This window comes from Bos indicus, chromosome 8 (genome assembly GCF_029378745.1).
Source record: "Bos indicus isolate NIAB-ARS_2022 breed Sahiwal x Tharparkar chromosome 8, NIAB-ARS_B.indTharparkar_mat_pri_1.0, whole genome shotgun sequence".
Classification (NCBI taxonomy): Eukaryota; Metazoa; Chordata; class Mammalia; order Artiodactyla; family Bovidae; genus Bos; species Bos indicus.
Window position 1 is genome coordinate 64,042,908 of NC_091767.1, and position 12,026 is coordinate 64,054,933.

Consider the following 12,026-nt stretch of genomic DNA (forward strand, 5'->3'; position numbering starts at 1 on the left):
GGGGATGGTCTTGATCCCTGCCTCTTGTACATTGTCACAAACCTCAGTCCATAGTTCATCAGGCACTCTATCAGACCTAGATCCAACCAGTCCATTGTAAAGGAGATCAGCCCTGGGTGTTCTTCGGAAGGAATGATGCTAAAGCTGAAACTCCAGTACTTACTTTGGCCACCTCATGCGAAGAGTTGACTCATTGGAAAAGACTCTGATGCTGGGAGGGATTGGGGGCAGGAGGAGAAGGGGATGATAGAGGATGAGATGGCTGGATGGCATCATCAACTTGATGGACATGAGTCTGAGTGAACTCCGGGAGTTGGTTATGGACAGGGAGGCCTGGCGTGCTGCAATTCATGGGGTCACAACGAGTCGGACACAACTGAGCGACTGAACTGAACTGAAGCCAGTTGGCTAAGTTTGTAAAAATTTGGGCTGGTGTGAATACTACCCCAGGTTTGAACCTTAATATAGGTCTTTAAGCTAGGTTTATATCTGACTGTGGCTAGTTTAGGAAGGACAAATTAGAAGTGACTGACTTGTCAACATTTCATCAGTAAGTCACTTTCACATTTGTGTAAATTTCAAAGCATTCTCACCTTCTCATGACTGTGTAAGATAAAAAGGATAAGGACAGTTATTCTTCTATAGCTGAGGCTGAAGTTCAGAGATGTTCAAATAATCTGCAGTTACCCATTCTCTTCAGGACTGTTTAGCAGCTTTATTATTATATTTGAAAGCAGGTATGACAGTGTATTTGAAATCGTGAAGGCTATTTGCTTTTTTAACATGAAATTGCTGTCTTTGGCTCAGGCCAGTTCTTGTTGTTTTTATTAAACTAATGAATTTTTTTGTCATTTTCTCCCTTAAGAAAATGCCTGATCACCTTTTTATTTAATACAGCTTTACGGATCCATGGCCCTTCTGATATTTGCTTTTCTCAGTTTGTTGATTTATGTGGGATCAGAAATAGATTACCCAATTGCCTGAAGCAAATTAACTTCAAATAAGGGCTAGATTAATGGATACAAAGATTTAAATATATATATGTAAAGAAAATTTCACAAATTATATATCAAGTGATTAAAGGAACTTTAAAGCAGAAATTATGACTAGGGTAAGCATATGGCTCTGAAGCATAAAATCACAGATACACAAAAAGTTCACATGATGAAAGATGCTTTATTTCAAGGGAATGAAGGTATATTTTAAGGGATGTATATGTATATATGTTCATTCATTTAAGTGTGAAGAAACTGATTTCATGACCTAAAGTTTTCTTCTATAGAATTTGACCGTAAATATTCCATGAGTTCTGTCCATGATTGCTAGGATGCATACAGGCTTACGAAGGAGCCCACATCTCTTAAGGCAGCCTTGTAGGGATTCCTGAGACTCCTATGAGGAGGGAGGCAATTAGAAGTTGGATTAGAAGGAGCAGCCTTAGTTCTGAAGATGTGACACTCTGGGCAGAAGTGGTGGAGGAGTGGCGAGAGATTATTTTACGGCTTCCCTGGGGTTCCCCTTTGATTCTGAGTTAAAGGGTTCTCAAAGAATATCTGGCTCATTCCAGGAGGTATCCTGGAACAAAATAATATCTTAAGCAAGGACCAAAGTCACGGAAAATTAGGGTGGCTTTAAATCATTTGGAATTAATCCCTCGGACCTGCTCTCTTGTGGCCAAACTTAAACCCAAGGAAATCAAAGCAGCTCATGCCACCTGGCACAGTGTTATGTATCTTGGCTTCCTAAAGGATTAAAAGAAATCGCTGTCTGGATGGCAGTTGATTTCTAAATAAGAATATATTTACCTTTTAAGATACAGATATGAAGTAAAGAATTCTATATTTCTAGATCTGTCAGGGACCCAGCTCCACTGTCTGAAAGCTCTCTTTTTTTATGCCTCCTTTCACCATGTAAAAACTTGTCTGCATTGTTTGCCAGCTCTGTGGCTTTGGGCAGTTAGCTGATGTCTCATGCTGGAGTTATTTCATCTTTAAAATGAAAATAATGAACCCTGCCTGGTGTATGTCATTGAATTTGTTGTGAGATTCAAATGAAACGATACGTTTGCGTGAAAGCACTTAGGCACTTGGTAGATTGTAAAGTTATATCCAAATGACAAGTGTTATTACTCTTATTGAAAAGGTATTTGGGGAAAAAATCTGACGTACAATATGAATTTGCTGCATTTTACAAAAAAGCTTAGTTTAAGGCCTCTTTCCCTGTCATCGTTTATTCTGTGCTGAATGGCTTCCCGATTTATCCAGACAGAAGCTATCTTCTGTTGAATGATAGCAGAAAGTGCTTTTCCTCCTATTTATTACAAAGCCTGAATGCCACTTCATGAATGGAACTCATGCCTCTGAGTAAGTCAAATGTCTGTGAGTAATACCCTTTTTAGTTCTTTCAGTCATTGAAGAAGAGGTAAAACAACATTTTATGTTATGAATTCAAACGTTTATTACTCAGTACCATATTTGAGGAAGGGGCCTATCTCTCTCTTTCAAAGACTGTACTTTTTAACTTAGGAATTGTGGGAGCCAATAGAGAGCTGGGTTCTGGTACCCACCTCTAAACTTAAAGTTAACCTTACGCCTGTCGCAGGAATCTGCACCGCAGGTTGTGCATGTGCCTGTCTTTAAGCATATGCCTCTAAGCAGTCATTAGACTCAAAACTGTGTGTGGACATGCACATGGGTGTGTCCGTTTTTGAGAATGTAGATCTCTTAGCCCAGTGTTCATCATGTCTTGTTCATGCTTATGATCTCTTTAATGTATGCATATTGTTCTACTCTTATTCCCATTGTTCACTGTTTGTGAAGGTGCTTGGACCATGCATTTTTCCCTATTGTAGCTTCCTCTCAAGCAGTTCTAAAAGGTACAGAAGCAGAGAACATTGAGATCTATCTTAGGCCTGTTTATTTTTGTCTTTACAAGAAAACTATTACTTTTTTTTTTTTTTTTAATGCTCAGATACTTTGCCTGATAGCTCAGTTGGTAAAGAATCCGCCTGCAATGCAGGAGACCCCGGTTCAATCCATGGGTTGGAAAGATCCCCTGGAGAAGGAAAAAGGCTACCCACTCCAGTATTCTGGCCTAGAGAATTCCATGGACTGTATAGTCCATGGGGTCGCAAAGAGTCGGACACAACCCAGGGACTTTCACATTTGACTTTGAATTCTAGTTCTGCATCTGTCAATGGTGAAGGGGAAGACAGACTTTTCCTTGTCCTCTTAGCCTTTCTTGACAGTACCCTTTACACAGTCTTGAACGTGTCAGGCGTTTCCAGACTTCCCATTTGCTATTCCCCTTTTTTATTTCTTGCCGTTCTAACTTCAAGATCAGCCTGCTGAAAGGAACCTTTTTTCCCGTGTGTTTTTAATATTTATTTATTAGTACATAAATAAATATAACCCTGGTGGCTCAGACAGTAAAGAGTCTGCCTGTAATGTGGGAAACCTGGGTTTGATCCCTAGGTCGGGAAGATTGCCTGAAGGAGGGCATGGCAACCCACTCCAGTATTCTTGCCTGGACAACCTCCATGGACAGGAGCTACATTCCATACGGGCTACAGTCCACGCAGTCACAAAGAGTCAGATACGACTGAGCGACTAAGCACAGCGCATTTAATTACGGCTGCACTGGGTCTTCACTGCTGCAAGCTGGTTTTCTCTAGTTGCAGCTAGTGGGGCTACTCTTCATTGCAGTGGCATCTCTTACTGCAAGCACAGGCTCTAGGTGCATGGGCTTCAGTCGTTGTGGTGCATGGGCCTAGCCGCCCAGCATGTGGAATCTTTCTGGACCAGGGGATCAAACTTGTGTCTCCTGCATTGGCAGGGGGATTTTTAACTGCTGGACCACCAGTAAAGTCCTTGAAATGAACTCTTATGTATGCTTTACATCTTTTTAAGTACGTGGTGTGGCCCTGCTCAAAGGCTTTAGTGTCTACTGTATGTACTTTCAGTACGTTAGTGTCTACTGTAAACATAATTAGGAATTGGTTATTCATAATACAAATGAGCTCCTTCATTTAATTTCTACAGGTTTATTTTTAACCAGCAGTCTCCTTGTAAAAACAACTGTTTACAATTAGACTGCTAACTACTTTGCAGGAAGTTGGGGGGTGGATGGATAGAGCAAGGGAAAGGAAAGACCTATTTGAGAAGCTTAAAGATGAAAAGAGACAAAGATTTAATGTTTGTATTTATACGCATTTCACACTAGAAACCAAAGAGAGCAGATAATTTCATTTACCCCTGTTGGGTTAATTTGATCTGTAGTAGGCAACTCAATATAGATTACTTGTGACACAGATTTATGCATATTAGACTACATAAACAGTGTAGAACATGATGTACACTGATATTTTAATTGTCAGTGCCAGTATAATTTAAGGTGACAGTTCTTAGTCCATGAACTATTAAGTGAATTAGAATAGTCAAAAATACAGTTACTTAAATTTTATAGGTAAATACTTTTATATAAATGAAGTGTGATAAAATATTGAAAACTCTGTATGTTATAATCAAGCAAATTCATTTGGTGAGAAAACTGCCAACATCTCATCACCAAGGTAAGTTACTTGGCATCATTCTTTAAGATATTAGTGTTGTGTGGGGAGCCAGTTCCTAGCACATCAGATCAGATCAGATCAGATCAGTCGCTCAGTCGTGTCTGACTCTTTGCGACCCCATGAATCGCAGCACGCCAGGCCTCCCTGTCCATCACCAACTCCTGGAGTTCACTCAGACTCACATCCATCGAGTCAGTGATGCCATCCAGCCATCTCATCCTCTGTCGTCCCCTTCTCCTCTTGCCCCCAATCCCTCCCAGCATCAGAGTCTTTTCCAATGAGTCAACTCTTCACATGAGGTGGCCAAAGTACTGGAGTTTCAGCTTTAGCATCATTCCTTCCAAAGAAATCCCAGAGCTGATCTCCTTCAGAATGGACTGGTTGGATCTCCTTGCAGTCCAAGGGACTCTCAAGAGTCTTCTCCAACACCACAGTTCAAAAGCATCAATTCTTCGGCCCTCAGCCTTCTTCACAGTCCAACTCTCACATCCATACATGACCACAGGAAAAACCGTAGCCTTAACTAGATGAACCTTTGTTGGCAAAGTAATGTCTCTGCTTTTGAATATGCTATCTAGGTTGGTCATAACTTTCCTTCCAAGGAGTAAGTGTATTTTAATTTCATGGCTGCAGTCACCATCTGTAGTGATTCTGGAGCCCAGAAAAATAAAGTCTGACACTGTTTCCACTGTTTCCCCATCTATTTCCCATGAAGTGATGGGACTGGATGCCATGATCTTCGTTTTCTGAATGTTGAGCTTTAAGCCAACTTTTTCACTCTCCACTTTCACCTTCATCAAGAGGCTTTTGAGTTCCTCTTCACTTTCTTCCATAAGGGTGGTGTCATCTGCATATCTGAGGTTATTGATATTTCTCCTGGCAATCTTGATTCCAGTTTATGTTTCTTCCAGTCCAGCGTTTCTCATGATGTACTCTGCATATAAGTTAAATAAGCAGGGTGACAATATACAGCCTTGATGTACTCCTTTTCCTATTTGGAACCAGTCTGTTGTTCCCTGTCCAGTTCTAACTGTTGCTTCCTGACCTGCATATAGGTTTCTCAAGAGGCAGGTCAGGTGGTCTGGTATTCCCATCTCTTTCAGAATTTTCCACAGTTTATTGTGATCCACAGAGTCAAAGGCTTTGGCATAGTCAATAAAGCAGAAATAGATGTTTTTCTGGAACTCTCTTGCTTTTTCCATGATCCAGCAGATGTTGGCAATTTGATCTTTGGTTCCTCTGCCTTTTCTAAAACCAGCTTGAACATCAGGAAGTTCATGGTTCACATATTGCTGAAGCCTGGCTTGGAGAATTTTGAGCATTACGTTACTAGCGTGTGAGATGAGTGCAATTGTGCGGTAGTTTGAGCATTCTTTTGCATTGCCTTTCTTTGGGACTGGAATGAAAACTGACCTTTTCCAGCCCTTGGCCACTGCTGAGTTTTCCAGATTTGCTGGCATATTGAGTGCAGCACTTTCACAGCATCATCTTTCAGGATTTGGAATAGCTCAACTGGAATTCCATCACCTCCACTAGCTTTGTTCGTAGTCATGCTTTCTAAGGCCCACTTGACTTCACATTCCAGGATGTCTGGCTCTAGGTCAGTGATCACACCATTGTGATTATCTGGGTCGTGAAGATCTTTTTTGTATAGTTCTTCTGTGTATGCTTGCCATCTCTTCTTAATATCTTCTGCTTCTGTCAGGCCATACCATTTCTGTCCTTTATCAAGCCCATCTTTGCATGAAACGTTCCCTTGGTATCTCTGATTTTCTTGAAGAGATCTCTAGTCGTTCCCATTCTGTTATTTTCTTCTGTTTCTTTGCATTGATCGCTGAAGAAGGCTTTCTTATCTCTTCTTGCTATTCTTTGGAACTCTGCATTCAGATGTTTATATCTTTCCTTTTCTCCTTTGCTTTTCGCTTCGTTTCTTTTCACAGCTATTTGTAAGGCCTCCCCAGACAGCCATTTTGCTTTTTTGCATTTCTTTTCCATGGGGATGGTCTTGATCACTGTCTCCTGTACAATGTCACGAACCTCATTCCATAGTTCATCAGGCAGTCTTATCAGATCTAGGCCCTTAAATCTATTTCTCACTTCCACTGTATAATCATAAGGGATTTGATTTAGGTCATACCTGAATGGTCTAGTGGTTTTCCCTACTGAACGGCCGAGAGGAGCTACCCCGCGTCCGAGGTCAGGGGTAGTGGCCGAGAGGAGATAACCGGCGTTTGAGGTCAGGGGTGGCAGCCGGGAGGAGATACCCCATGCCCCAAGCCTGAGGCCAGGCGCCACGGGCGGGAGGAGCTACCCCACGCCCCTAAGCCCGAGGCCAAGGGCGGCGGGCTGGAGGACCTACCCCAGGCCCGAGGCCAGGGGCGGTGGCCAGGAGGACCAACCCCACGTCCAAGGAGCCATGGCTGCACGGGCGCAGGAGGGCCTAGAGGAGCTGTCCTAGCACATAAATTAGTAAATTTCTTGTCCTGAGATGGTTTTTGTAATCATTTTTAAAGTTAGACCAGAATTCACTTCTCTTGTTTCTGGTGTTTACATACTTTTTCCCTCCCATTCTTAAAACTTACCAGACTCATCTTTCTGAACTAAGATTTGTAAATCATTTCTTCCCATTCATGGCCCCCTTTCAGAAATGTTTACCAGTTCCTCTTTCTCCTACAGCTCTTCACTGGTCATCTGGAGCTTGGCATTCAGTACTCCTCACATTCCGACGCAGCTTCCCTCCTGTTCTACTGTTTTACTACACACGTCCCCATTCTGCTTATCTAAGCTGGTTCCCTAAACATGTATCATCGATCTCCTTCCTTCTACTTTTGCTTGTATATTCCTCCTATCTAAACACCTTACCTTCTCTTCTTCTTTAGTCCTGTCCCTTCTGTAAACCCAGTATAAATTCAGCTTATCTTTTAAAGCCTACCTTGACTGTTAGGAGTTTCTGGATCCTTTTATTAGTTTCCTTTTTATTATGAATTACTGATTTCACAAATTTACTCTGTATTTCCTCAGTGAGATTTTAAGTTTTTGGGTCATTCTTTAACACCTATCCTGGGTTAGAAACACATACTAATATTTTGTATTGAATACTGTTTATTTTTATCCTTAGGTTTACCATTGCTTGTTCAGAGAACAATTGCGAGAACTATTGTGTTACAAGAAAGTATTGGCAAAGGTCGTTTTGGAGAAGTTTGGCGAGGAAAATGGAGAGGAGAAGAAGTTGCTGTTAAAATATTCTCCTCTAGAGAAGAACGTTCATGGTTCCGTGAAGCAGAGATTTATCAGACTGTCATGTTACGTCACGAAAACATCTTGGGATTTATAGCAGCAGACAATAAAGGTCAGTGACATTTGCTTCTCCTCTGAGTGTAACAAAATATATTTTAATTCATTCTACAAATAAGACTACTAAACACTGTCATATTTGATGAGAAATGGATGTTTGTCATATTGATTAGACCTATTAAGTAAAACAGAATACATTAGAAGCCTTTAGAAACAGGAACTTCTAAAAGATTTTCTTGATTCTTGACATGTTCCTAAACCTCTAATTACTTCATAAAGTATAAAGAGCTATTTAAAAAAACAAAAAATGAAACTATATGCTTTTGTTAATTTGGTTCTGGGAAGTTAGATATTGAATATAGTCATAACAGAGAAAAAAAATTCATAAGCTCTTGTTGCCCAGAGTTCTGAGATAGACTAGAGCTCAGATACGTTTCAGACTAGAGCTCAGATACGTTTCCTTTTATTCTCCTCCTGACCATTAGGGCATTCTAGTATTTCCTAATGAGCTTATTTATAGGGAGAATAAAAATAACTTCTCAAGTGTATTCTGTGTTTAAATTTCTAGGGCTAAATAGATTAGTCTTTTAAGTAAACTCACTTAGAGAAATGGTTTCTCTAAAACCACCTAGATCTTGGTAACCATGTGGATGAACCCTTTCTTGCCTGTGGTACACAGGTGATTGAGGCCAGGGGTCAGATCAGATGCTGAAGCAAGTGAGGAAGCCATGTGTGTAGACAGTCAGGATGAGCAGTGACTGAAAAGTCACTTCAGACTGTACTTACTTTTCTGGCTTCAGTTTTTATAGCAGTGCCCACAATCCCTACCTTTTAGCTTTTGTCAGAGACTTGTATTAAACTCAACTCTCATTGTACTTGCTTTGAATCAAATGTATTTCCCAGCATTGCTATTTGTTTTTTTAGAAAAATGCTTTCATTCTTTTTTAAAGGCCATAACCATAGTCATCTTTTTACTCTTCTCCCTTCCCATTTTCTTCAATAATATTTATTTCTTCAAAATGTTAATAGTGTTTAATCTTGGTGTTCATGGGTGATTTTGATTTTTCTTGTTGTTTCTCTGTATTTTCAAATTTATTTACAACAAACATTACTTGTTTTTTTTAAACTTTTATTTGTAGAAAATATCCAGTATACAGAAAAGTAGAGAATAGGATAGTGGATTCCCATTCATTTCAGTTTAGTCACTCAGTCGTGTCCGACTCTTTGCGACCCCATGAATTGGAGCACTCCAGGCCTCCCTGTTCATCACCAACTCCTAGAGTTCACTCAAACTCACATCCATCGAGTCAGTGATGCCATCCAGCCATCTCATCCTCTGTCGTCCCCTTCTCCTCCTGCCCCCAACCCCTCCCAGCATCAGAGTCTTTTCCAATGAGTCAACTCTTTGCATGGGGTGGCCAAAGTAGTGGAGTTTCAGCTTTAGCATCATTCCTTCCAAAGAACACCCAGGGCTGATCTCCTTCAGAATGGACTGGTTGGATCTCCTTGCAGTCCAAGGGACTCTCATTTCTGCTTTATTGACTATGCCAAAGCCTTTAACTGTGTGGATCACAATAAACTGTGGAAAATTCTGAAAGAGATGGGAATACCAGACCACCTGACCTGCCTCTTGAGAAACCTATATGCAGGTCAGGAAGCAATAGTTAGAACTGGACATGGAACAACAGACTGGTTCCAAATAGGAAAAGGAGTATGTCAAGGCTGTATATTGTCACCCTGCTTATTTAACTTACATGCAGAGTACATCATGAGAAACGCTGGGCTGGAAGAAGCACAAGCTGGAATCAAGATTGCCGGGAGAAATATCAATAACATCAGATATGCAGATGATACCACCCTTATGGCAAAAAGTTGAAGAGGAACTTAAAAAACCTCTTGATGAAAGTGAAAGAGGAGAGTGAAAAAGTTGGCTTAAAGCTTAACATTCAGAAAACGAAGATCATGGCATCCAGTCTCATTACTTCATGGCAAATAGATGGGGATTCCCATTACCCAGCTTCAAAAATTATCAGCTCATTGCAAATCATATTTGAGTTCTGATTCCATCTACTCTGCCCCCTTTGAATTATTTGAAGCTAATCCCAGCAATACATCTTTTCCCTATGAATATTTCAGTTTGCATCTTTAGATTATAGGGAATCATTTTTTTATGAAACATAACCATACTACCATTGTCAATTTAAAAGATGCCATCAAATACCTAGTCAGTTTCATATTTCTGCAATTGTTTACTTATTGGTTATTCATTTTTAGGATCCATTGCATTTGGTTGATATTTATCTTAAATCCTTTAAAAACACTGGGGATCCCCCCCCTTTTTTCCCTTGCAGTTTATTTGTTAAAGAAACTGGATTATTTGTCCTATAGAGCTTATCATATTCTAGATTTGCTAATTGAATTCGTACAGTATCTCTGAACTTGCTCCTGTATAATTTGAAAACTGGTAGTTAAAATTAGAAACTGAATTTGATTATCGGTTTTCTGACTGAAAATATTATATACTTTCTACATATTGTATTCTTTCTATTGCACCTCATCAGGAGGCATATATATGTGATTATCTACTTTTTGTGACCTGGGGTGATGATGGATGTAAGCAGCTGTTATCAATAGATACTACCAATTTGGTATTGTTTAAAAACAAACAAAACTAGTACTTATAGTCTGACCAAGTCTTTAGTTTTCATTTTCTTCTCTCAGACACCATTTTTCTTCTTCCCCAATGCTTTAAAACAGTCAATATATTCTGTGAGTATGGAGTTTTTACTTTGCCAATAAAGGTCCGTCTAGTCAAGGCTATGGTTTTTCCAGTGGTCAGGTATGGATGTGAGAGTTGGACTGTGAAGAAGGCTGAGCGCCGAAGAATTGATGCTTTTGAACTGTGGTGTTGGAGGTGACTCTTGAGTCTTATGGACCGCAGGAGATCCAACCAGTCCATTCTAAAGGAGATCAGTCCTGGGTGTTCTTTGGAAGGAATGATGCTAAAGCTGAAACTCAGTACTTTGGCCACCTCGTGCGAAGAGTTGACTCATTGGAAAAGACTCTGATGCTGGGAGGGATTGGGGGCAAGAGGAAAAGGGGATGACAGAGGATGAGATGGCTGGATGGTATCACCGACTCGATGGACGTGGGTTTAGGTGAACTCCAGGAATTGGTGATGGACAGGGAGTGCTGCGATTCATGGGGTCGTAGAGTCGGACACGACTGAGCAACTGAACTGAACTGATGGGAGTTTTTTAAATTTTTTTATTGAAGGATAATTGCTTTACAGAATTTTGTTTTCTGTCAAACCTCGACATGAATCAGTCACAGGTATACGTATATCCCCTCCCTTTTGAACCTCCCTCCTCATCCCACCCCTGTAGATTGATACAGAGCCGTTTGCGTTTCCTTAGCCATACAGCAAATTCCCATTGGCTATCTATTTTACATATGGTAATGTAAGTTTCCATGTTACTCTTTCCATACATCTCACCCTCTCCTTCCCTCTCCCCACATCCATAAGTCTATTCTGTTTCTCAACTGTTGCCCTGTAAATAAATTCTTCAGTACCATTTTCTAGATTCTGTATATATGCATTAGAATATGATATTTATCTTTTCTCTGACTCACTTCACTCTGTATAATAGGTTCTAGGTTTATCCACCTCATCAGAACTGACTCAAATGCATTCCTTTTTATGGCTGTCGATGGACATCTAGGTTGCTTCCATGTTCTAGCTATTGTAAATATTGCTGCAGTGAACAATGGGATAGATGTATCTTTTTCAATTTTGGTTTCCTCAGGGTATATGCCTAGGAGTGGGATTGCTGAGTCATATAGTGGTTTTATTCCTAGTTTTTTAAGGAATCCCCAAACCATCTTCCATAGTGGCTGTATCAATTTACATTCCCACCAACAGTGCAAGAGTGTTCCCTTTTCTCCACACCCTCTCCAGCATTTATTGTTTGTAGACTTTTTGATGATGGCCATTCTGAATGGTGTTAGGTGATAATACCTCATTGTAGTTTTCATTTGCATTTCTCTAATAATGAGAGATGTTGAGCATCTTTTCACGTTTGTTAGCCATCTGTATGTCTTCTTTGGAGAAATGTCTGTTTAGGTCTTTTCTCCACTTTCTGATTGATTGGGTGAGTTTATT

The 12,026-nt window shown here is 40.3% G+C and overlaps 1 protein-coding gene across 2 annotated transcripts in view; it reads left to right on the plus strand.

The window, feature by feature from the left end:
* TGFBR1 (transforming growth factor beta receptor 1) overlaps positions 1-12,026 on the plus strand; it is a 75,436-nt gene that overhangs the window by 36,636 nt on the left and 26,774 nt on the right. For both annotated transcript variants that reach the window (XM_070794825.1, XM_019966270.2), the window contains exon 4: positions 7,689-7,919. In XM_070794825.1, coding sequence (XP_070650926.1) covers positions 7,689-7,919 — 231 coding nt within the window. The remainder of the gene's footprint in view (positions 1-7,688; positions 7,920-12,026) is intronic.